We start from the raw sequence: 24,286 nt of genomic DNA, 5'->3' as shown, positions 1-24,286 counted from the left end.
GCGTTCTTCCTGATCTCAAAGTGACAGTTATCCTGGGTACTGAGATATATTACATGGAGTAGCCCAAAGCTCATTTGGGATGCAAGAGCATATAACCTTCAGTGCCTTATTGCATCAGCTCATGTATGACTAGGAATAAGGAACTGATAACTGGTAACCAACTTCAGCATTGTATAAAAGGTTACTCTTTACAGTGTCCCAAGGCACTTCCATTATTTTTTCCTTCTTCAGATTAACCCAGAGTTTGCCGTTGCAGGTAGCTGCCTGTATGGGGTGGCTGTGCTTTTTAGCTCAAAAAGAAACCGCTCAAGGAATGTTAAGCATGACAGAAGTTTATAAAATTGCAAAGAGTCTGTTGGAGGAAGGATACTATATGGAGAAATCTCTCTCCATAATACTCAGACTTGAGATCAGTTCCTGAAATGGATTGGCAGTAGATTTAGACAAGTCAAAAGAAGTGTTTCTTGACACTTCAACTTAGAATTCATGACCGCTGGATGTGCTGATAACTAGCACAGGTAGCAAATAAAATAAAGAACAGACAACTGTGGGCCCATAACTAGCTAAAGTTACTTATGTCTGAATACTATTGAAACCAGTGCTACAAATGAAAAGTTCCATTGTTTTTGGCGACTACAAAGCAACAAAATGCTGCAGAGTTCAGGGTGCTTCTGTTCAGGGTCCCAGGCGGCTATGTCCTTTTTCAGGCTACTCCATTTCATCCCCCCTTGAAAAAAAATGCTTTTTTGTTTTTGCCTAACTATCAGTCATGATTCTGTGGCCACTGAGGATTCTTAGTCCTCAATGGGCTGCCTTTGGTTTTCCTTCCTCCTCAGTTTTTTTCCTAAATATTTTTTGTACTTCTACAAAGCCTGGGTCCCCCCACCCACTTGCTGCCCAAACCTGCTGCTATCTCTCTCGTGAGTGGATGGTGCTGTTTTGGCTTCACAAGGATATAGGTGTTTGGAGAATGAATTCACCATTAGTATATACTATAGCAGGGGTAGCTAATTTTTCTTGCCCTGAGGACTGAATTCACCCTTGGCCAACTAATTGGGGACTGCATGGCAGCAGTGAGTGGGGCTACTCCACACTCTTACATGCACTCATTCTTTCTACCAAAAAATACGGTCCAAATGATCAGGGAAATCCCTGCAGATCCTCCCCATCCCAACTGAGAGGATGGCGCTTGGCTTTTGTTGAGCTCAAGGAATTTTTAACCAAGCGGCCGAGGCGGCGCTCCTCCTACGCACCCTGGCCCGGCAGACCGCCCTGCTGCAAACAATGGGACTCAATTCGGGGCAGCATCGACAGCTCTGCACTGCAAAGGCCAAGCGTAGCTCGCTCCGCCCATTCTGCGCTTCTCTCTCTCTCTCTCTCTCTTGTTAAAAAAACGGAACCTTTTTGCTGCTTTAGGCTGGTAGTCAGTTTGCCGTAGTCGAGCAGCCAGCGCGGTAGGCGGGGCGTCCTGGCGCCAGGTAAGAGCCGCATCCTCTTGAGCGCAAGGCGACTTGCTGGCGGATGGTTTTGCAGAAGGGCGATTGCGTTGGAGCGTGGAACCGCGGCGGGTGAGCGGGGCGCCGGGTGGTCTGCGCCTAGAAAGGCAGGTTTCGAGGGTGCGAAAGAATCCTGCGCCTGAGAGGCTCTTCTTGCTTGCCAAGAGTTTTCCTGCATGCTTTGCAACGGTACTTTCATCCCGGTCGGAGACTTCCCACTCCCCAGAACAGGCGGCGCAACTCCTCGGTTCTCGTTCGCCCTTGAGAAAGGACGAGGGCTCTGCAGTATAAATCTTCTCTCTGCAGATCGGGTTGAAATGAGCCTCGAAGAAGAATCGGGGGTCAAAAAAGCTCAATCTACGGGGAAGGGCTGTAGCTCAGGGGTAGAGTGTATTTGCTTGGCATGCAGAAGGTGCAAGGTTCGATCCCCGGCACCTCCAGCTAGGATTGGGGGAGATCCCTGTTTGAAATGACAGAGCCTCTGCCGGTCACTGTAAGCAACACTGACCTAGATGGACCGAAGGTCTGCCTGGGTATAAGGCAGCTTCCTATGTTCTCTACCCAGGGGCTGCCTAGTCAATCGTGGTGCCTGGAGGCTGCTTGTGGTAGGCTAAATAGTGGCAAGATGGCCGGGGGTTCGGGTGGGAGAGTGCCGCGACTCGTCAATGTATGTGGGAGAGGGGATCGACTAAGGTTCCCGTACCTTTTGCTGTATTTGTTCAGAAAAGGGAATTTCCAGGGAGGGCAGCTTTTCTAACCTTTGCATCTCCTTGGCATGAGAAGCTGATTCTGCAAAGCAGGATGCAGGAGCCCCACTCCCTCTCCGTCCTCTGTGCAGGTGGTCATTCTAAAAGGGGCTGTGTCCCTTTGCCCTTCTGCGTGGCTCCAAGATAATTTGTTGGCATTATGGAAAGAGAGTGCATCTAGGACTTCAGAATGCCAATGGCTAATACCTAACAGCTGGTATAGCACAGTGGGGAGGAGAGCCTGGCTGGGAGTCCAGAGTCTGTGAGTTCAAATCCCTGCTCGTGTCTCCTGGGTGTCAAGGGCCAGCTAAAGATCACCCCCACAGTGAGTGGCTCAGGGGTTACGCACCCTGCCACCTGTGCAGCTGTAGGCAAGCTGCATAGTTCCAAGGAGCCCAGCCCCAGCTGGCAGCTGCGGACAAGGAAAGGCTGGCTTGTGCAGCTGTGGCAGGCTGAGCAGGCTCTAGCCAGCTGGGGAGGACTAGCCTCAGAGGGAGGCAATGGTAAACCCCCTCTGAATACTGCTTACCATGAAAACCCTGTTCATAGGGTAGCCATAGTTGACATAGACTTGAAGGCAGCCCATTTCCATTTTCAATACCCTCTCTGCAATACTGCAAGATAAAGGATTCTCTGCCTTAATGTCTGTTGCTTAACTCTAGTCCTCTGCACACCTGCTTTACAGTCCTTTCTGCCTCCACGTCTCCCTTGTTCTGTTTCCACTTCCTGGGTGATTTGATACACCGCTGCTGGCCAGTAATGCTAGCTTTGTTAACACTTGAGACCCAAATTAGGATCTTGCACGTCTTTTAACACCTTCCCTGTATTTAGCATGCCTGGTGTCTTCTCTTACAGTGCTGCTCAGTGACAGGAACTGCAAGGAGCTAGCCAAAGTTAATCAATGCACTATGAACTGCTACCTTTCTTCATACCACATCTTTTTGTTAGCTCATCTTCCTTTCCTCATGTGAGAGTGATTCGTTTGTTGAAGCATAATGTAAGTTGAATCTCACAGAGCTGTAACTCTTAGTGAGCTGTACGGAGTGTATGCTCAGCAGGCAGATGTTCCTTCGCCAACATCTTCATGTTGCCAGTGGCAGGAGGGCAGGCTGAGAGATGCCTTCACAGCAACAACAAGCCTGCAGTTTTGTACTGATTTGCTATCCATCTTCCTCTGCAAGCACCCTGTCCATGTGACTACTGGTCTGGAGTGTTTGCACCTTATGTTGAATCAGCGGGACAGACTGGGGATTCTCTTGGTGTACAGCCCACCCCGCTGCCCAACAGATGCCCTAGCTGAGCTGACGGAGGTGGTCTCGGGTGTACTGTTGAGATCCCCCAGACCATTGGTTCTGGGGAATGTCAACATCCATGCCGAGGCCACCTTATCTGGGGTGGCTCAGGATTTCATGGTCTCCATGACAACCATGGGACTGTCCCAATATGCCGTTGGCCCAACACATGTAGCAGGGCATACTCTAGATTTGGGTTTTGCATCTGGACATGGAGTTGGTGATCTGAATGTGGGGGGCCTTACATCAGTCCCTCTGTCATGGACAGATCACTGCTTGCTGAAGTTTAGACTTACAGCGGCTTTTCCCCTCTGCAAGGGTGGGGGACCTATTAAGTTGGTCTGCCCCCAGAGACTAATGGATCCGGATGGTTTCCAAAGGGCTCTGGGGAGTTTTCCGGCTGATAGGGCTGGCGCTTCTGTCAAAACCCTGGTTGAACTGTGGAATATAGAAATGACCTGGGTGGTTGACATGATTGCTCTGGAGCACCCTCTCCTGTGTAGAGCTCGTACGGCTCCATGGTATACCCCAGAGCTGAGAGTGATGAAAAGATGGCTTGAGTGCAGATGGAGGCGAACTCCTAGTGGATGCAATTATACACTGGTAAGTGTTATGGTAAGCTGTATTTAGGGGCAGTGAGGGCAGCAAAAAAACAATATTTTGCTGCCACTATCAAATCATCAATCTGCCTCCCAGCAGAGCTCTTCAGAATTGTCCGGGGGCTATTACACTCTGGCCCCAGGGACATGGTAGAACCATCTGAGGCCCTCTGTAATGTATTTGCTAGGCACTTCCAGGATAAAATCTTTAGCATCCGCCAGGACTTAGACTCCAGTGTTATAGCAGGTGAATCAAGCGAGGTATCCAGAGCACAGCCTTGTCCCGATTTCTTGGATGAGTTTCAGTTGGTGCAGCTTGAGGACGTTGACAAGGTGCTGGGACAGGTTCGTGCAACCACTTCTGCGCTGGATCCTTGCCCTTCTTGGCTAATAAAAGCTAGCAGGGATGGAAGAGCCGGCTGGGCCAGGGAAGTGTTTAATGCCTCTCTGTGACAGGGGGTGGTCCCTGGCTGCCTGAAAGAGGAAGTAGTGAGACCACTCCTGAAGAGGCCCTCCCTGGACCCAGAAAATCTTAATAACTATAGGCTGGTAGCAAATGTTCCTTTCCTGGGCAAGGTCCTGGAACAAGTGGTTGCAGGCCAGCTCCTGATACTCTTGGATGAGACCAATTATCTGGATCCATTTCAGTTGGGTTTCAGGCCTGGTTTGGCATGGAAACAGCCTTGGTCTGATATGATGACCTCTGTTGGAAGAGAGACAGAGGGACTGTGACTCTGTTGATTCTCCTTGATCTCTCAGCGGCTTTCGATACCATTGACCATGGTATCCTTCTGGGGAGACTAGCTGAGTTGGGAGTGGGAGGTACTGCATTGTGGTGGTTCCACTCCTACTTGGCAGGTCGCCTCCAGAAGGTGGTGCTTGGGGAACATTGCTCGGCACCCTGAACTCTCCAGTATGGGGTTCCGCAGGGGTCAGTTCTGTCCCCCATGCTGTTCAACATGTACATGAAACCGTTGGGTGCAGTCATCTGGAGGTTTGGAGTGCATTTCCATCAGTATGCTGATGACACACAGCTCTGTTTCTCCTTTTCATCTTCTTCAGGAGAGGCTGTCAATGTGCTGAACCGGTGCCTCGCTGTGACAATGGACTGGATGAGGGCTAATAAACTGAGGCTCAATCCAGACAAGACTGACATGCTGCTAGTGGGTGGTTCTTCTGACCGGATGGTGGATGTCCAACCTGTCCTGGATGGGGTTGCACTCCCCCTGAAGGAGCAGGTTCGTAGCTTAGGGGTTCTCCTAGAACCATCTCTGTCACTTGAGGCTCAGGTAGCCTCGGTGGCACGGAGTGCCTTCTACCAGCTTTGGTTGGTGGCCCAACTATGTCCCTATCTGGACAGGGATAACCTGGCTTCAGTTGTCCATGCGCTGGTAACCTCCAAATTAGATTACTGCAATGCACTCTACATGGGGCTGCCTTTGAAGATGGTTCGGAAACTGCAGCTTGTGCAAAATGCAGCGGCCAGATTGGTAACAGGGACCGGACGGTCCGAACATATAAAACCGATTCTGGCCCGCTTGCATTGGCTGCCTGTATGTTTCTGAGCTCGATTCAAGGTGCTGGTTTTCACCTATAAAGCCTTACGCAGCTTGCGACCACAATACCTGATGGAACGCCTCTCCCGATACGAACCCACCCATACACTACGTTCAAGATCAAAGGCCCTCCTCCGGGTGCCTACTCCAAGGGAAGCTCGGAGGGTGGCAACAAGGGAGAGGGCCTTCTCAGTGATGGCCCCCAAATTATGGAATGAAGTTTGTGACGAGGTGCGCCTGGCGCCACACTGTTATCTTTTCGGCGCCAGGTCAAGACTTTCTTCTTCTCCCAGGCATTTTAGCATGTGTTTTAAATTGTTTTTGTTTTGTTTTAAATTTTAAAATTGTGTTTTAAATTGTTTTTAAAATATGTGTTTTAAATTGTATATTTGTTTTAATGTTTTTGATTGCTGTAAACCGCCCAGAGAGCTTCGGCTATGGGGTAGTATACAAGTGCAATAAATAAAAAAATAAATATCCCCACCCATAATGCTTGTTGGGAGGCAAGGGCTGTGACTGGGAGAGAGTGGTATGTGACAGCTCTGCAAAGTAGTCCACTTTAATTTTTTTTAAAAAGCTATTACAAATTTTACACCATTCAAAATGACTAAAACAATTTTTCTGGGTAAAATCAGTTAAAACTACCCGCATCATCATGTCCATTTTGTTACTTCAGCACCACATTCAATCATATATTAGATGCAGATTGTGGAAGGGCAAGAAATTTAATTCAGTTTGCTTTTCAAGCCAAATCTATCAAATTCTCACTTTCAAACACAGCCATCCTTTGAAATGCACAATTATTTGAATTTTGCATTGCAGTTCAACAACCAATTAATATTCACAAAAATGCATGTTGGGGAAAGTGTGCCTAAAAAATGAAATACATGAGTGAAAATAACATACAAAATGCATTATATGATGATATTTATATCCCACTTTTCCGCCAACAAGCTCAGGGTGGCTTACAAACATGACTTTCCCCCTCCTGATTTTATCCTCACAGCAACCCTGTGAGGTAGGGTAGGCTGAGAGACAGTGACTGGCCCAAGGTCACCCAGTGAGCTTCATGGCTGAGTGGGGATTTGAACCTTGGTCTCCCAGGTCCCAGTATGACACTCTAACCACTACACCATACTGGTTCTCCAGTATATATGAAGCTGGAATTGCTTTTTAATATGTTCTTAAACCTTCTTTTTAAAAATATTTTTAATCTTAGATGTTTTGAAAGCTTTTTTTAATAAATGTTTTGAAAGATGTTTTTATTTTATTGTGTTTTAAAGTTTGTTTTTATGATGTTTTGAAGTTTTTAGTGCTTTTGTTTGCCGCCATGGACTTCTGCCGGGAGGAAGGTTGGGATATAAATCAAATAATAAATACATACATACATACATAAAATATATGTATTATATATAAAATATATGTATTATATGACAAGAAATTGCTTGCCGAAACATGTACAGGCAAACCTGCCTACAGAAATTTGATTATTAAGAGAAATTTGCAATAAAATGCTGGATAATTTTAATGAGGGTTTTTAAAAAAAAACAAATTGCTGCAGAAATGTGGAGAACTGAATTTAAGATTGAAAAGAATGAGAAACTGAGAGAACTGAAACGGACAGAACTTTGCATCCCTGATGCAGATTAATACAGCCATTTGAAAAGATTTGTATAATGTGCCGAATGAATATCCCCCTTCAGGTCTTCATAGGCAACTAGTAAGCTCAGGATCTTCAAAGCATCCAAGGTTTTCAGTAATTCTAGACGTTCCTTCAGAATGTTTTGGTAGTTGCTCTTTCCTTCCATCAGGCAGTGGTGGTGTGTGCACTCACGCACGCATTCTGTGGTCACGGTGCATGCCGTGATCACTAGAAGGGTGCCCCTCCATTCTCTGGCTCTTCTCTTGGCTCTCACTTGAATGAATAAGCCTTGGGCAGACTTTAAAGTTGTTTAACTACTGTTGTTGCTCAGATCCATTTTGTTTTTGGTTTGAAAGTTTGAATTTGAAACTTCGAAGGACACTTCAGCTATGATGAAACTTTTCTGATGTTTTAAAGGTGGCAGTGATGGTCAGTTGACAGAACAACATCTGAGGAACTATGTATGAACTATAAGCTTATCTTTGCAAAAGTACTAGGCCTGTAAATGTTTGTAAATTAATCCACAAATAAGTTAAATGCAACCTTGTACGTGGATTCAAGCAGGGTGTCCAAGAATGGCATAGGAATCTGAGCCAATGGCTAGCCCGCAAGGGGCTGAAAGAAGACTTGCAACTGCATCCACTAAGAGAACATTCTTACGTTACTCACCTTACTGGTGAGGGACTCTGAAGACCCAATTGCTCACTTGCTGTCAGTACAGAGAAGAACCTTTTCCAGTCTGTAGGGCAACTTGACTGGCCTCCATATCTTCCAATTTTTACTGTCATTAACCATGCCTTATATTATGTATATCTAATCATCTTCATTCCCTTCCCACTTTTATTAAATAAATCCTGCAATTTTAGCCCTGTTTGGCTTGGTACACGCTGGCAACATTCTGAGTATTGAGATGGTAAAGGCCTGATTTCAGGTGTACCAGAAACCAAAGACGGAAGGAGAGTTTGGTTTTCTAAGTGTTTCTCATATAAAAAATGCTCTATATCACAGGTGGGGGAAACTTTTTCAGCCTGAGGGCCTAATTCCCTCATGTGTAACCTTCTGGGGGCCACATACAACCATTTAGGCTGCAGTCCTCGATCTTACTTACCTGGGAGTAAGCCCCATTGAATGCAATAGGACTTACTTTTGAGTAGACATGGTTAGGATTGCACTGAACATGCTCAGTGCAGGCCGGGCCTGGCAACCAAGAGGTCTTCTGTATCTTTAAAAGTTGTGCAGGGGGAAGGAAGAATTCCACCTTGTGGTTTTTCTCATTACAGGGTTGCAAGAACACCTGCACTTGGCTGACTTTCTCTTCTCCTAAAGATACAGGATCAGTTTCAGGGCAGGAACCTGGCAACCATATGCTCTATGGGTGCTTAGGAGGTGACGAGGGAGGAGGTGGAGAGCGAGACGGGGTGGAGAAAACAATTGTTTAAAAATTGACAGGAGTGGAAGGAGAAAAGAGCTGGAGGCAATATATATATATACACAAAAAAATGTGTGTTGGGGTATCATCATTGCTGAGGGTGGGGTGAGGGGATTTGAGATTCTGTTATGCCATTCTGTTAATCTTATGGATAAAAAAAATATTCTACTACCCTTTGTGTGTGTGTGTGTGTGCCTATTTTTAATGTTGTTTTAGGCTACTTAGATGTGCAGAAGCCAAGGCCAGCACCTTGTAGGCAATTTTTTTTAAGTAACTAAAATGTAATTGTAGCAATTACTTTTGAGTAAAAATAATCAGTTACTTTCAGAGCAATTGTGATTGGAACAGTAATTACTACTTTTGGGGGGCCATGTAACTGTAACTGTAATTTATTACTTTTAAAACGTAATCTTCCAAGCTCTGGTTTTGCCCCTTTAGGTTCTTTCAAAAATATTTTTGTATGCATTTCTTCAAAACTTAGATTTTCTTCCAAGCATGCTGATCTCTCTCTCTTCTCCAGTGCATCCTCAAACCCCTCCCACATATTTTAATGATTTTATCAACAGATAAAGTTTGTTATTAACGCATAACATTATTTAATGTTAGAAACTGATCTCTGTTTTGTTAAATGCATATAATATTTTTGCGGCATCATGGACCCTACGCTTTGCCGATAGACTAGGCACTAGAAAATAATGTGGAATTCACTTGTCCTTCCAGCTATCTTTTCCACAATACAGTGAATTAGAAGTGGATTGGAATGAAACACTTGCAGGCACATTGCAAAGTCAAGAAGAATTATTCTTGTTTTATACCCTCATGCCTCCCAGTCATTCCCATGCCAGCAGAAAACTAACCATGAGGCATGATGGGGCAGGGGAAAGGTCAAGGATGATGAGAGTTGTAGCCCATCAACATCGGGAGGGCTACAGGTTGTGAAAGAGCAGAGAGGACAACCACAATCCTGCATTTCCATCTCTTCCAGCACACTACAACGGGGAGGGGGATGTAAACGATGTAAGAAGGTAACTTTGTCCAACTGACTCGTCTAGGGTCACTTGCTTTTCTCTCTCTCCTAGAGGCTAATAGCAGCTTTGGATGGGAGAGTCTGATTGGGACAAACAATGAATTGGCAAACCTGCAAAATGGCCCCAGTCTCATGTGTGCTTCTCTTTCCAGACTCCAGAGAAGACATGGACAAACTGAACTGCATTCTCCTTACAACCTTCATTATTCTAACTGTGTCCTGCAGTCCTGGTAAGTATCCTCATGTTTCTGTATATAGTGTATACCTGAAGGGACTGAATCGGTGACATTGGGGGAGTGATGTAAATTTGATGGAAACCTGTCAGCATTTCTTATGTTTCTACTGTATCTGTTTAAGTGCTGTGCAGAATACGGAAGTGATGCAGGCACTCCTTGATGGCATGCAGTTTTCCAGAAAGGATTTTATAGCCTGAGAAGACAAGATGGGGGCAGTCATGAACAAACCTAGCAAGTGTTTAGTGCAGTCTTTCGGTAAAGGTGTCCTGAACACTGTCTGGTCCAATTTCATTTGGTTAGTTTCAGTTACTGACATTTAAGGATGTTGGCACAGTGCTTGGACTGGTTTGGCCAACTGTTTGTGTCAGACCCTTGTCATCTTGGCATATTACATCAAATGAAGAAGGGCTGTCCAGCTGGATCCAGGAGATTGTGTTGGGCATTAGCTCAACCTTCAAGAACTTGGTGAGATTCTTATATAGGGTAAAGGCAAAATGCTGAATTTATTGGGACATTCATGAAAACTCTCACACGCACATAAGAACATAAGAAGAGCCTGCTGGATCAGGCCAGTGGCCCATCTAGTCCAGCATCCTGTTCTCACAGTGGCCAACCAGGTGCCTGGGGGAAGCCTGCAAGCAGGACCCGAGTGCAAGAAACACATTAACACTTAACACATGTGCACGTGGGAACAACATTAACACACACACTGAAGGGACACCATTACCAGGGTAGTTGCTCTGGCTGCTAAATAGTCAATCTTGGAGTTCAAGGTGACAAGGAGGAAGAAGTAGGCCTGCGGCATCAGACAGGTGCAGGCAGAGTTCTTGTCCCACATCTTGCCCCAGAACTGCTGTCTTCTGCTCAGGCTCTTGTTCTCCTTTTCCCAGCTATCAGAGGATTATTTGGTCAAGCCTTCCTCTTTCAAATTTTGACCACAGGTTATCAGCACATGGCCAGAGAGATATTGTGCTGATATTGGGGGGTTCTTCCAAGCAATGGTTACCCTTTCAGCAGCCTGGTCAGATACTATTCCTTATAGTTCCAAGGAGATTGGGCATCTCATGCTTTGACATGCATCTTTGGGCAGTTTTGTGTTGCACTGTTAAAATACAAACTTTGCGATGAAGCTAACATTGCCTGTCGCTTCTTTCTTGGTGGCAGAACGTTGCTAGTATCAATTCCTTATAGCTAAACTTTCATTCCTTGCTCACACCATTCACAACTGATTCATATGACATTGAGGGCATTAAGGGCTAATATACCTTGAGACAACTAAAGGTACAAAAGTGAAGAAATGTACAGGCAGCATTTAAAGAAATGAGAGAGGGGGTGGACAGAGTTTATATATGTAGATTGATTGGAAGCCTTTAATTCCTCCAAGTCAAAGGAAAACATACATGAGTATCTGACCTAAAAGAACATACATGAGTACAGACATCATAAAAACATACCTAATTTATTAAAATGCCTAACTACTGTAAACTCTTTATGGCAAGATGGAGCCGTCTTAGCCTCTTTAAAAGAGGCAGTGATTAAGCCACTCCTGAAGAAGCCTAGCCTAGTCCCAGAAGATGCTAACAGCTATAGGCTGGTTGCAAACATTCCCTTCCTGGGTAAGGTGTTTGAGAAGCTAGCCGGGCCCAGACTCTCATGGACGAAGCTGGTTTTCTAGATTCATTTCAATTGGACTTTATGCCTGGTTTTGGAATAGAAACTGCTTTGGTGGCCCTGTGGAATAACCTTTGCCAAGAGAGGAACAGGGGGAGTGTGACTCCGTTGACTCTTTTGGACCTCTTGGTGATTTTCAATACCACCAACTATGATTTTCTTCTGAATAAACCATGTAGGTTGGAGGCACTGGAAGATATTCAACTAAATACTTGTGCTAGCGCAGTGGGATTTCCCTCCTCTCTTTCCTCCTGTACATGCCCTGCACCCTCCTCAGATCTGCTGCAGAGGGTTGGGGCAGAGCTTGGAAGTAATGCATTAGGAAAAAGGAATTACTTGTAATTTATTACTTTTTTGAGGAACAAGTGGGTAATTTATTTACATTTTGATTGTAATAGGAGTATTTTTTTTACTTTTGAGGTGTAAGCGTAATGTTGCCAGCATTACTTTGGGGTGTTACCGGGGGGGGGGAGCAGCGGAAGTCTTCTGCTCCTCTGATTCGTGGATGAAAGTCATGTGCCTCAAACTGGGCTTCTGAGCAGCATTGCTCTTCCCTCGTGCTCTGTGGGTGTTTAGGTGGCAATGAGGGAGGAGGTGAAGAGTGAGACAGTGGTGAAGTGGAGAAAACAATTGTTTTAAAAATGGATGGTGGTGGAGTGGAAGGAAAAGGCAGTGGGAGGGCAAGGACGTAAATGGAAGACGAGGAGAAGGAAACACCAGTGGAATGGAGATGAAGAACTGTGGAGGTGAAAGATGGTGTGTGTGTGTGTGTGTGTGTGTGTGTGTGTGTGTGTGTGTGTGTGTGTGTGTGTGTGTGTGTGTGTGTGTGTGTGTGTGTGTGTGTGTGTGTGTGTGTGTGTGTGTGTGTGTACAAATACTGCATTTGCACTTAGCCGCTGCCCTCCCTGGCTACTTTGCTGCATTTGCAGTGTTTTAACTTTTTTGCACCCCAGGGGGAAATGTTTGTTTGGGTGGGTGTGCCTTAGCTGGTGATAGGGCAGGGTCTGGAAGGTGGTTGAGTGAGAGAGATGATGCTTGCTGGCTGAGAGAGTGTGTGGGGGTTTGGGGGGTTGCAATTGGTATGGCACTCGAAGCTCTGACTGGTGGCCTCTGCCTGCCTCCCTTCCTCTCCTCTCTTACCCGCAGAGAGACCACCACTGCTAGCTAGCTAGCCAGCCTGTCTCCCACACCCTAATAATGTTTGCTTGGTCAGATGAGCCCCACATGTGTCTTAGTTGCTGGCAAGCCCTGGACTCCTGCCTGAACTTGGTGGTAGGCTGGATGAGGGCCAGTAAACTGAGTCTGAATCCTAGCAAGATGGAGATGCTGCGGGTTGGTGGTTCCCGAGTTGAGGTAATTGGTCAGTTACCTGCTTTGGATGGGGTCGTACCTCTCTGAAAGAGCAGGTCCATGGTCTGGGGGTGCTCTGGATCCATCTTTGTCACTAGAAGCCCAGGTGACCTCAGTGGCTAGGAATGCCTTTTACCAGTTTTCCCTGGTAAGACAGCTGCAGCCATTTCTGGACCGGCATAGCCTGACCACTGTTGTCCATGCACTGGTAACCTCCAGACTGGGTTACTGTAATGTGCTCTATGTGGGGCTGCCCTTAAGATTGGTCCGATATCTGCAGCTAGTGCTAAATGCGGTGGCGAGACTGCTCACTGAGGCAAGGTATAACCAACATGTCATCCCGCTGCTGAATGAATTGTACTGGCTGCCCATTTGCTACCGGGCCAAGTTCAAAGTTCTAATTTTGGTGTACAAAGCCCTATACAGCTTGGGACCGGAATACCTGAAACACAGTCTTACTCCTTATATACCCAGTCGATCACTGCACTCTGCAAGTGAGGGCCTCCTGCAGATACTATTTCATCAGGAGGTCAGTTCTGCACAACATAGGAAGCAGACCTTTAGTGTAGTGGTGATGGGGAAATTTTTATATACAAACAATAAGCAAAAACATTATTTTATAAAGCTATAAAGGTTTATAATATTTTAATAAGTTTAGTAGCCAGCCAGAATCCTTTTCTCTTTATAGCTGTCTTTTTCTCTCTGTGCTGGTATGTTTGGCACAGCTTCAACTCTAATAGATAAGATAACATAGAACACAGTGCTGAACATCTCGGTATCCCTAAGACGTAGAAAGAATTGCAGTAGCTAAAACGCTTAGCTCATTAGCTGGAGTGCTTAGCTCACTGTGAAAATGTACTTTCATGTGAAGTACTGGACATTGCCAAATTTACTAGAACATGATACAGAAAGTACAGTACCTATACAAGTACCTACGCAATGCCTATGCAAATACCTGTGCAATACTGTAATACCTATGTCATCCTGTGTCATACTGATGTGTTAACTCCTGATTAGTAGATGCTAAAGTCTTTGTCCTGGAATGTATAAAAAGCCAAGGCAACCAGTGCCATGTTGCAGTTCTCCACTCACTAGGAGGGAGACTGACCAAGCATATGCTTGTCATCCAATAAAGGCCTACCTTTCTGCTGCAAACCTGTGTTCTCCGATTTTACTCAAGGACCCCTAGTCCAACGAACTACAAAATTCCCCCTCAGTAGCACCTACTCTTTGCAATTCCCTCCCCTTAAATATTAGACAGGCACCATTTCTGTTATCTTCTTGGCACCTACTGAAGACCTTCCTCTTTCAACAAGCCTTTCAACATTATCCCTGTCTGCATCTGTGTTAGAATTGCTTTTTAACGCTTTTTTTTTTTTAAAGATGTTTTTGAAGCTTTTTTTTTACTATGTTTTTAAGGATGTTTTGTTTTAATATATTTTAAAGTATGTTTTTATGATGTTTTAGAGTGTTTTTAGTGCTTTTGTTTGCTACCCTGGGCTCCGACTGGGAGGAAGGGCAGGATATAAAACTAATAAATAAATAAATAATAAGTTTGTTCCATATAGTTCCTTCCAAAGTTCCAAAGCAAACCCATTTCAACCCATCTATGCCCCCCCAACTATAGGCACTTTTGTAATAGTGAATAGAGGCTGTGCAGAATGAATTAATTACAATTATTATTATTAATATTTTTAAATAATCTTGATTAAAGAAAAGAAAATTACAAAGTAGTACTAAAATAATAATAAAAGAAAAAAAGAAAAATGCTTTACATAGGTATATCTCGTTTAGCTTATATGTATGTATAAGAAAAGATGTTACTAATGATATATAATAATCTCATGCAATACTCCAGCCAGCCTTGAAAATACCAACCCAATCTTTTTGGTGAGGACAGTCATAAAGGAGTCAGAGTGTAATGGCATTCAAGGTGCACATTAGGAAGGTAACGTTTTGCTACATTTTGAAAGATAACGTGCAAAATGTGAAGTCTGCAGGCACTGCTTGAAGATTATTATTATTATTATTATTATTATTATTTATGAGATTGATATCCCGCCCTTTCTCCCAGTAGGAGTACAGGGTGGCATGTGTGTGCCACCCTGGTGTGTGTATTTATTTTTAATGTTGTTTTAGACTACTTAGATGTGCAGCAGCCAAAGCCAGCACCTTGTAGGCACTCCGTTTTTTTAAAAAAGTAACTTGAATGTAATTGTAGTGATTACTTTTGAGTAATGGTAAAGTAATCAGTCCTTTCAGAGCAATTGTAGTAGTAGTGTATTACTTTCTGGGGCCATGTAACAGAAATTGTTATTTATTACTTTTTAAAAGTAATCTTCCAAGCACTGGGTTGGGGGAACCCCAAGAACAGATTTAGATAGTGCTTGGGGCGAAGAGAGGAAGAAAACAGTGCTTTGCTCAAGGAGAAATCTTTGTACTGATGGAACATTCACCTTAGTGCTTCATTGAATGCAGTCCACTCTATTATAGTGGTTCCACTTCTTACCTGTGTGGTTGATTCCAGAAGGCGGTGCTGGGTGATTATTCTTCTGCCACTTGGTGATCACACTATTGGGTTCTATAGGGTGCTGTGCTATTTATCATCTACAGTAAACCAAAAGGTGAAGTCAACCAGGCTTGGTAATGGACCATATGAGGAGTAACAAATTGAGAATCCAGATGAGATGGAGCATCATTGGTGGGTGATCCAATCTGCTTTGGATGGGGTTGCGAGTACTGCTAAAGGAGCAGACGTATCATTTCGGAATGCTTCCAAATCCAGCACTGTTTGAGGCTCTGGCAGCCTTGGTGGCTCAGAGCACTTTTTATCCACTCCAGCTGATTTACCAACTGCGGTCCTGTCTAGGCAGAAACAGCCATGCTCTGGTTGGATTACTGCACTGTGTTCTGCCTTTGAAAGAACTGCCTTTGTCCAGTAAATAGGAGTGCCTTTTAGAAGCTTTGGCTGGTAAGACAGCTGCGGCTGCTTCTGGATTGGGATTGCCTGACCACTGTTATCCATGCACTGGTAACTTCCAGGCATGATTACTATAATGCACTCTATGTGGGGTTGTCCTTGAGGTTGGCCCAAAAGCTGCAGCTGGTGCAAAATGCGGTGGAATGACCAGGGCCGGATTAAGCTGATGAGGGCCCCTAGGCTGATTGGTGTTTGGGGCCCTCTTCTCCCTACCTTTCCACTTTTTTTCACGCAGGTTTGCCATCAATCAAGATGGCGGCTGAGGTTTCCCTAAGGGGCTGAAACCTCGGCCACCATCTTGATTGATGGCAAACCACAAAAAACAGCAGAGAAAAAGGTAAGTGAAGCAGGGAGATGGCGGGCAGTTCGGAAGCTCTTGTCCTGTGATAATTTTTTTCAGCTTATGCACTGGCCCCCAAGAGCTCCGGGCCCCTAGGCTTCAGCCTACTAAGCCTAATGGATAATCTGGCCCTGGGCATGACTGCTCACTGGAGCAGGGTATCACCAACATGTCACCCTGCTGCTGAAGAAATTGCACTGGCTGCCCATTAGCTACCAGGCCAAGTTCAAGGTTCTGATTTTGGTGTACAAAGCCTTATGCAGCTTGGGGCCAGGATACCTGAAATATCATCTTATCCCGTATATACCCATTCGATCACTGCACTTTGCAGGTGAGGGCCTCCTGCAGATCCCATCATTTCAGGAGGTCTATTTCACACACCGTAGGAAGCAGACATTTAGTGTTGTGCCACCTACCTTTGGAATTCCCTCCCCTTAAGTATTAGATAGGCACCATCACTGGTATCTTCTTGGCGCATACTGAAAACTTTCTCTTTCAACAAGCACTTTAAGATGAGACTTTATCCCAATCTGTGTTGGAATTTCTTTTTAAGATGATTTTAAATCTGTTTTTTAAATGATGTTTTTAAGATGCTTTATTTTAATATGTTTTAAAGTCTTTTGTTTTTTAAGATGTTTTAGAGTGCTTTTAGTGTTTTTGTTTGCTGTCCTAGGGTCCTACTGGGATGAAGGGTGGGATATAAATGAAATAAATAAATAAATATAATAAATAAGATAGGGCTGCTTTGAAAATGGTCCAGAAGCTTCAGCTGGACCAAAATAGTGTTATTAGGCTACTGATGGGAACTGCTAAGTATGGTCAGATCACATAATTGCTTTATCACCTGCACTGGCTTCCAGCCTGTTTCCAGACCCAGTTCAAAGTGCTGGTTTTAACCTTTAAAGCAAGGATGGCTAACCTGAGGATGTCCAGATGTTGTTGGACTACAGCTCATATTATCCCTGCCCATTGGCCATGTTGGCTGGAGTTGATGGAAGTTGGGAATCCAACAACATCTGAAGTGCCACAGGTTCCTTATTCCTGCTTTAAAGCCGTAAATGGCTTAGAGCAAGGCTATTTGATGGAACACCTTCTCCTGCATAGTCTCAACTGGATCTTAAAATCTTAATTGGAGGTCTTCTCCAGGTGTCCACATCTTATGTGGTATGGCAGGTGGCTACAGAAGTCCTGTTCAGTCATGGTGACCTTTCTATGGAATGCTCTTCCTAGAGAGGCTCACCTGCTGCCTCCACTATTGTCTTTTATGTATCCAATGAAGACCTTCTTCTCCCAGGCTTTTCAACAGTATTTTTTGGAAGTTGTATTAAATGGGCCCTGTGGGCTTTTAGCAGATGCTAAATGTTTAGCTGATGATCAATACTCTGTTAAATCTTTTAAAATGAGAACGTATAGTGATTGTTTTATTGGTAAACTTTGTACAGTAGGGCAGTGCTTTAGGGTGCTTTGCTTTAGGGCGCTTTGCTAATGCGGCGGTCTCAATTAGACGCAATTAGACTAAAGCCCCACTTATATGGCACTTGTTCCACTTTTACGGTGGTTTCCGGCCCCATTCTATTCAATGAGTTCCACTTTTCAGCAGTTTTCGCTTTTCAGCGGGGGTCCGGAATGTAACCCGCCGTATGAGTGGGGCCCTACTGTATAATGTTTGTGCTTTTAATTTGGCAATCAACAGCCTAAAAGACATAGTTGAATCAGCTGCATAAAAATATAACACATAATAAGTAGTCATATGTTAGTGCTTAATGCTTAATGCACATGCATAGGTTCACACATCCTGTTTGCAGGCACCAAGAACTGGAAATTTATTTAGCACTGGCTGGCCCATCATACTTGACTGGCAACTGAAGCAGGCTTTTCCACTATATCTGTCTGGAAGCTTTTCTAAAAGTATTATATATAAACACTTTATTTGTGGAGGTCAAATTACAGGTTTCTAATAATACAGATGCAACTAAGATTGTTAATTTCTTAGGACTAGACTGTCAATAGGAACCAAGAGCTGCCTCCTTCACCCTTTTGTCCAGTGAGGGGGCATCTTCCTCTTTGTCTCATTGTCTACTGAGTTAAAGTGATCAAAGTTGGAGTGAAAGAGAGTAGAATTCATTCAGTTCTTGGTCTGTCCTGTAGCAGTTAGAAGCCCTTGATTATTGAGATCCTTTAACAGAAGCCTAATTGGTCAGTTTTTAAATATAAAACCTGCCTCTTAACATGTCCTATACAAGTACCTTTAAAAACAGGCATTATTTTACCCTTTATTTTAGGAAAGCAGCCAAAGCAAAATGAAAGTTTTGCCATTGTTTTCAGAAGAATTATTTGTTGGATTTGCCTCTTACCATAACTATAATTATTGGGTCTTGAAGAGATAGCATCACCTGGTGGCTACCAGGTCCTTAACTCACTTTGGCTGCAAACTATTTAAGTGGCATTAGGAAAGTCCCCATTCTGCCCCTTCTCCTTCAAAGTAAATTATGGCATGAGAGTTGGATGGCACAGTTCGAGCAAGTCCAATGGAGGTGTCCAGAGTAATGGAGGTGCCTGTTCCATCTGTACTGGATCAGTTTCAGTTATTGTGGCCTGAGGATGTGGACAACTTGCTTGAAGAAGTGCAGTGGATCCACCTGCCACCTTGACTTTTGTTCATCTTGGCTTCTTAGAGCTAGCTGTAGGGGGTTGGCTGGATAGGTCCACAGAGTGATCAATGCTTCACTGGAGGAGGAGGAGGTACCTCTGTCTTGAAGGGGGCAGAGGTGCATCTTCTCCTTAAGAAGACCTCTCTGGACACAGAAGTGTTAGACTGTCACCTGGTGGCAAATATCCCCGTTTTGGACAAGATGTTCGAGAAGGTAGTGGCAGTCCACCTTCAAGCATGCTTGGAGGAAATTGATTACTTGGATCCATTCCAGTCTGGCTTCAGGCCTGACCATGGCACTGAAACTGCTTGGATTGCCCTGGTTGATGACATCTGTCGGGAGAGAGTTAGGGGAAGTGTGACCCTGCTTGTTCTCCTTGATATCTTGGTGGCATTTGATACTATTGATCATGGCATCCTTTTGGAACATCTCAGGAAGCGGGGGTTGGAGACACTGTGCTTCAGTGGTTCTGCTCATACCTCCAGGGCTGCTTCAAAAAAGTAGCTATGGGAGAGGCAGTTGAGGTGCTAGACTGGTGCTTGCAGGCAGTGATGGGCTGGATGTGGGCCAGTACATTGAGGCTAAATCCTGAAAAGACAGAAGTGCTTTGTGTCTAGAGTTCTCATGTCCAGGAGGTGGGGAGACTGTCTGTTCTGGATAGGGTTGCATTCCTCTTGAAGGAGCAGGTTCGCAGCTTGAGGGTACTCCTGGATCCCCCACTGTCACTGGAGGCTCAGGTGGCCTCAGTGGCTAGGAGTACCTTTCCCCAGCTCTGGCTGATTTGCCAGCTATGGCGCCTTTTAGACAGAGATAACTTGGCCACAGTAATCTATGCTCTGGTAACTTCCTGATTGGATTATTGGAATGCATTCTACATGGGGCTGCCCTTGAAGATGACTTGGAAAGTTCAACTGGTCCAAAATGCAGCAGCCAGATAACTGGCTGGGGTTCCCTTTAGAACTCATATAACCCTTGTTTCAAAACAGGTGCATTGGTTTCCAGTTTGTTTTTGGGCCTAATTGAAGGTACTCATGCTAGTGTTTAAAGCCTTAAAACAACTTCAGTCCCACATATCGGAAAGACTGCCTCCTTTCCTACAAACCCTGTTGGGTGCTGAGATCAGTGGAGGGGGCCCTTTGCCACCCTTGGAAGCTCCGGAGGGTGGTAGCCTGGGAGAGGGCATTCTCTGTGGTGGTCCCCAACTTGTGGAACTCCCTCCCCACTGAGGTGTGCCTGGCAACTTCATTGTACAGTTTTAGGTGAATGCAGAAGATGCAACTCTTTACCCTGGCCTTTTGACACCTGAGATGTATATTTTCACGACCCACCTTATTTTGTGATTTTAGATTGTTTTTAATTGTTTTTAATGCTTATTTTAAAATTACTGTAATCTGCCCTGGGACATTTGGGTGAAGGGTGGGTAATAAATGCTACTGCTAGTGCTAATAATTATAATAATCTTGCCCTACCTGCAGAACTGTTGTGTTTACTGTGGCAGTGCGTGTAAAACACTTTAAATTTTTCTACTGTATAAATGTTAGGTAGTTCAACAAGCTCTCCCTTTATACCTTAGGCTACACACTCCGATGCTACCATTGTGAACAAAGCCCCCACCTGTGTAAGATGAACGTTACCTGTGGCTATGAAGAAGATGCTTGCTTGCAAATTAGGTTTGGTATGTATAATATTCAAGAGCATATCAATCTTATTCATCCTGGCTGCGTTGGCATGAGTGTGTCTTGCCGCAAAGTCCTATACTTGGAATAAGTCCCACTGAGTTCAATGGGTTTTACTCCCAAGTAAGTGAGTATAGGAGTCAGCCTTCAATGTAGTCTACTGCCACCACCAGGGCTTCCAAGCTGATTGAATGGGCAAGTGAACCAACATGTTTTGTGACAAAATGATGGTTTTGTGGACTGAGCAAACTTACACATTTGCATTCGTTTCTCAACTGAGCACACACTTATCATTGGGAGAATTTAAAATGCCACCAGGAGACTTGTGGGAGCAGCTCCCAGTGGGAAAGTGCTAAGGAGAAAGTATTGTGTCTAATGCCTTTAGATTGGACCCCATGAAATCAGCAATATTCACATTTATCTCATGTTGTTTTGGTGTCAGGTTAAAAACTTGGATGAGCAGGAAGCGGCCTAGAAATTGGGGTACAGGGGAGGTAGCAGTCATATGATTTGCACAGCAGATGCCACAAGCCTTTTGTTTTCCATCGGCTTTGGTTCTGGCAGACCTCCCTGAATGCCCAGGAGTACAGCAGCCTTCCCCAGTCTTGATTCCTCCAGATGTTGTTGGACTGCGGCTCCCATCGGTCCCGGCACGGTCATGAGTAATGGGAGTTGGAGTCTAGTAATATCCAGAGGGCAGCGGGTTCTCCATCCCTGGAGTAGAATGTGTGTTACAGACCTATTGTGGCAATAGGCCTGTGTTGGGCAGAGCTGAGAGAGCATTATTCATCTAATATTCTCAATGAAGCTTTTGCATGTTCATATTAACTAAAATGTTTTTTCTCAAAGCTGTTCTTCCCTCTGACAGCTTCTTATGTTGCAACATCCATTGGGACCCACTTTACTGTATCTCTTAGTTTTTGGCTATGCTGTATTTTTGCATATTTGCTTCTTTTGTATAAATTGTGTTCCAGTGTTTGGATTTTTTTTTTAAGAAGTGGAATATTTTTAAGAGGGAATGGAATGGAAGCTAGATCAGTATAGGAACTGGATGTAGATGAGTTGTAGGGACCAGATAGTAGTTTATATAGAATGAGATCAAAAACTGTGTAGGACCGGGGTGGGAAATCTCTGGCCCAGGGACCAAACTTGGGGAAGCCACGCCTACTCACCCCCACATCTGACATTATATATGATATCAGGTGTGAGGAGGGTAAGGGCAAGGCTCCGAAAGAACAATCGGGAGCTTAAAGTGGGCTCCTTATTCTTCCTTTGCAGGAGCAAGGTGCACTCCCATCACCCATCAGCTGATGGTCTGTAGAAGCCTATCTTGCTCAGGGAGGGGAAAGAGGTTTCCATTCAATAGAAGCTGCTTTCTCCTCCAAGCACTGCTCTTTGAAGCCAGCTTGTGCTTCCGCTTTCATGTCCCCTCCGACCTTGGGAATGGCAAGGAAAAGTGTGGGGAGGCTTTGAAAGTCCTTTGCTATCGTTTCCACTCTTCTCCTTTGCATCTCTGACATCAGGGGTGCAAAGGAGAAGGGGGAAGATTGCAAAGCCCTTTCTTGTACTCAGGTGTTTCAGTTGAAAGGATCAATGTGGGACAGGCTTTGCAAGCCTTCCTGCACTGCCCCTTTCAAACTCCGATGTTCGGATTTTGACAGGTGGATGGAGCAACCACCTATCAAATCACGTGACATCATGCGATTAACAGGTGGATTATCCTACCCACCTGTCGAAGTTGGCCTGCGGGGTGGGGCCAAAAAGGTCTGGCCCCAGAATCAAAAAGGTTCCCAATCCTTGATGTAGAACCCAACAACAGCCACTTTTGAAATCCTGCCTAGCATCTTCTGAGGTTGCATCAAGAACAGTGTTTGCATATTCTGCAGCAGAGACTAAATTCCACACTTCTGCTGTAACATTGAGGGGCATGCAGAATGCACACACATTAGTATGCCACAAGACTTTCCTCTCAAACAGTTCCTGTGAGCAGAACTCTCACTGGACTCTTCTGCTGGAGAAAGAGTGAGAAGATTTTCATCAGTTCCTCCTTCCCCTGTGTCCCCTCAGAATCTGTTCCAGAGGATTAGAAGACAGGACAGTGTGAGAAGTGGCAAAGGGGCTGCAGAGGGAAGGGGGAATCTCTTCTCATTTCCCTCTCTCCAGCAGGAATGTCTGGTGGATTGCAGTCTCTTATGTGAACAGGAAAAGTCCTTCCATTCACAGAAGGGCAACTCAGGATCTAGTCCAATATTCAGTAGGATGAGATAGGGCAGCTATTGCAAGTAATAGAGACGCTTGTCATACACACCATATTTTAAGTTACGGTTTTATTTTACAGTTTTCAAAACAGCTGCTCTTGTAAAATGTGTTCATTTCAAATGCTTCCAGTTCCCAGAGAGCAAAATTATTCAAGTTTTCAATGCCTTACTTGGCGATATGTTTTCTTTTTCTTTTTTACAGTGCATTTGAGAACGTATGGATGCTGGAAAATGTCACAGTGTACCAACAAAGAAGTTGCAGATCATTTTAATGCTGACAGTTTTAGATTCTTGTGCTGCCAAAGAGATCTCTGCAACAAGAGTCTAAACATCCTGCTCAGTACAGCTCCCCTAGCCATTTCTGCAGCGACTGTGATTTGGATGACGTTCCAGTGATAATTATGATTTTTTAAATGTATTCTCTGTATACATCACACTTTCCCACCCTTTCTGAGTTGCTATGTCTGAAGCATTTGGGAAAGAGGCATATTGTCTTAAACAAGAAAAGTATTAAGATATATGAAAGATGGCTGCAGCATTAAAATTCCATCTTTTAATAAACTGGAAAATACTCCTGAATGCTAGAAACCCATTCTGTAATAAACTGTTCTCAACTAGTGTATTCTGATGTACTTTGGCAACTGATCCACCTCCATGATTCTTAGGACTTGTCAATTGCCATGAGGTCAGGGGTGTAGTCATCCAGGGTCTTGGGGGAGGTCTTAGACCCCTTACTTTTTTGGGAGCAGAGTCTCTATGTCTCCAGCATCCTATGAGCCAATCATCATGAAAGGGGAATGTGTTAGCCACTGAGAAGAATCTTCTAATAGACTTCCTTGACGTTTCCTGCTGCTTTAAGCCAATCAGAGTGAAAGGAGCTGAGTCAGCCACTGAGAAGACTCTTTTCAGTACCTAACACTCTCCCCTTTCATGATGATTGGCTCCTAGGGACATCTGTTATTGTGGGAGAAGGCATTGACAAGGATCTCATTCCCAACCCAGCAGCAAAAAGGGGGGAGGGGGCATGGTTATGACTAACATGAAGGGACTCTGCACTTCTGAATTTGCCACTATACTACTGCATGAGGTGGAGGCTGCTTTAAATTGTTCTTCTTGGCAGTTGCTGACATATGCACAGGTAGAAACAAGCAGATTTCCCCTCAGCTATCTGGAATCTTTCTTATCTAACGCTTGCAGAGGTGTAAGGTACATAAACTGGCATCTCCTTAATGGCCATAATGTGCAAGTCCTCATTATTTGTATGACACATTTCACTTATAAAGGCTTGATAGCAGACCCAAGTAATTCCCAATAAAATAAAAATTAAGTCAACAATG

At 44.6% G+C, this 24,286-nt stretch overlaps 1 protein-coding gene across 1 annotated transcript; it reads left to right on the top strand.

Annotated features, from left to right (window-relative positions):
• Positions 1-1,484: 1,484 nt before the first annotated feature.
• Positions 1,485-23,566, top strand: LOC133377195 (CD59A glycoprotein-like). The gene is made up of 4 exons (XM_061610733.1): positions 1,485-1,568; positions 9,940-10,017; positions 20,589-20,690; positions 23,152-23,566. The coding sequence occupies exons 2-4, from the start codon at positions 9,954-9,956 to the stop codon at positions 23,343-23,345; spliced, it is 360 nt and encodes a 119-aa protein (XP_061466717.1). The 5' UTR covers positions 1,485-1,568; positions 9,940-9,953; the 3' UTR covers positions 23,346-23,566.
• The last annotated feature ends 720 nt before the right edge of the window (positions 23,567-24,286 follow it).

Source organism: Rhineura floridana, chromosome 2, assembly GCF_030035675.1.
Source record: "Rhineura floridana isolate rRhiFlo1 chromosome 2, rRhiFlo1.hap2, whole genome shotgun sequence".
NCBI classification, from domain to species: Eukaryota; Metazoa; Chordata; class Lepidosauria; order Squamata; family Rhineuridae; genus Rhineura; species Rhineura floridana.
Note: the sequence above shows the minus strand (reverse complement) of the source record. Positions and strands in the feature narration are given on the sequence as shown.

Bases quoted from the DNA above. Each gene is read 5' to 3' on its own strand.
- LOC133377195 (XM_061610733.1), top strand. From the start codon at position 9,954: ATGGACAAACTGAACTGCATTCTCCTTACAACCTTCATTATTCTAACT. The intron at 10,018-20,588 runs GTAAGTATCCTC...TTTATACCTTAG, and splicing joins AACTGTGTCCTGCAGTCCTG to GCTACACACTCCGATGCTAC. The intron at 20,691-23,151 runs GTATGTATAATA...TCTTTTTTACAG, and splicing joins TTGCTTGCAAATTAGGTTTG to TGCATTTGAGAACGTATGGA.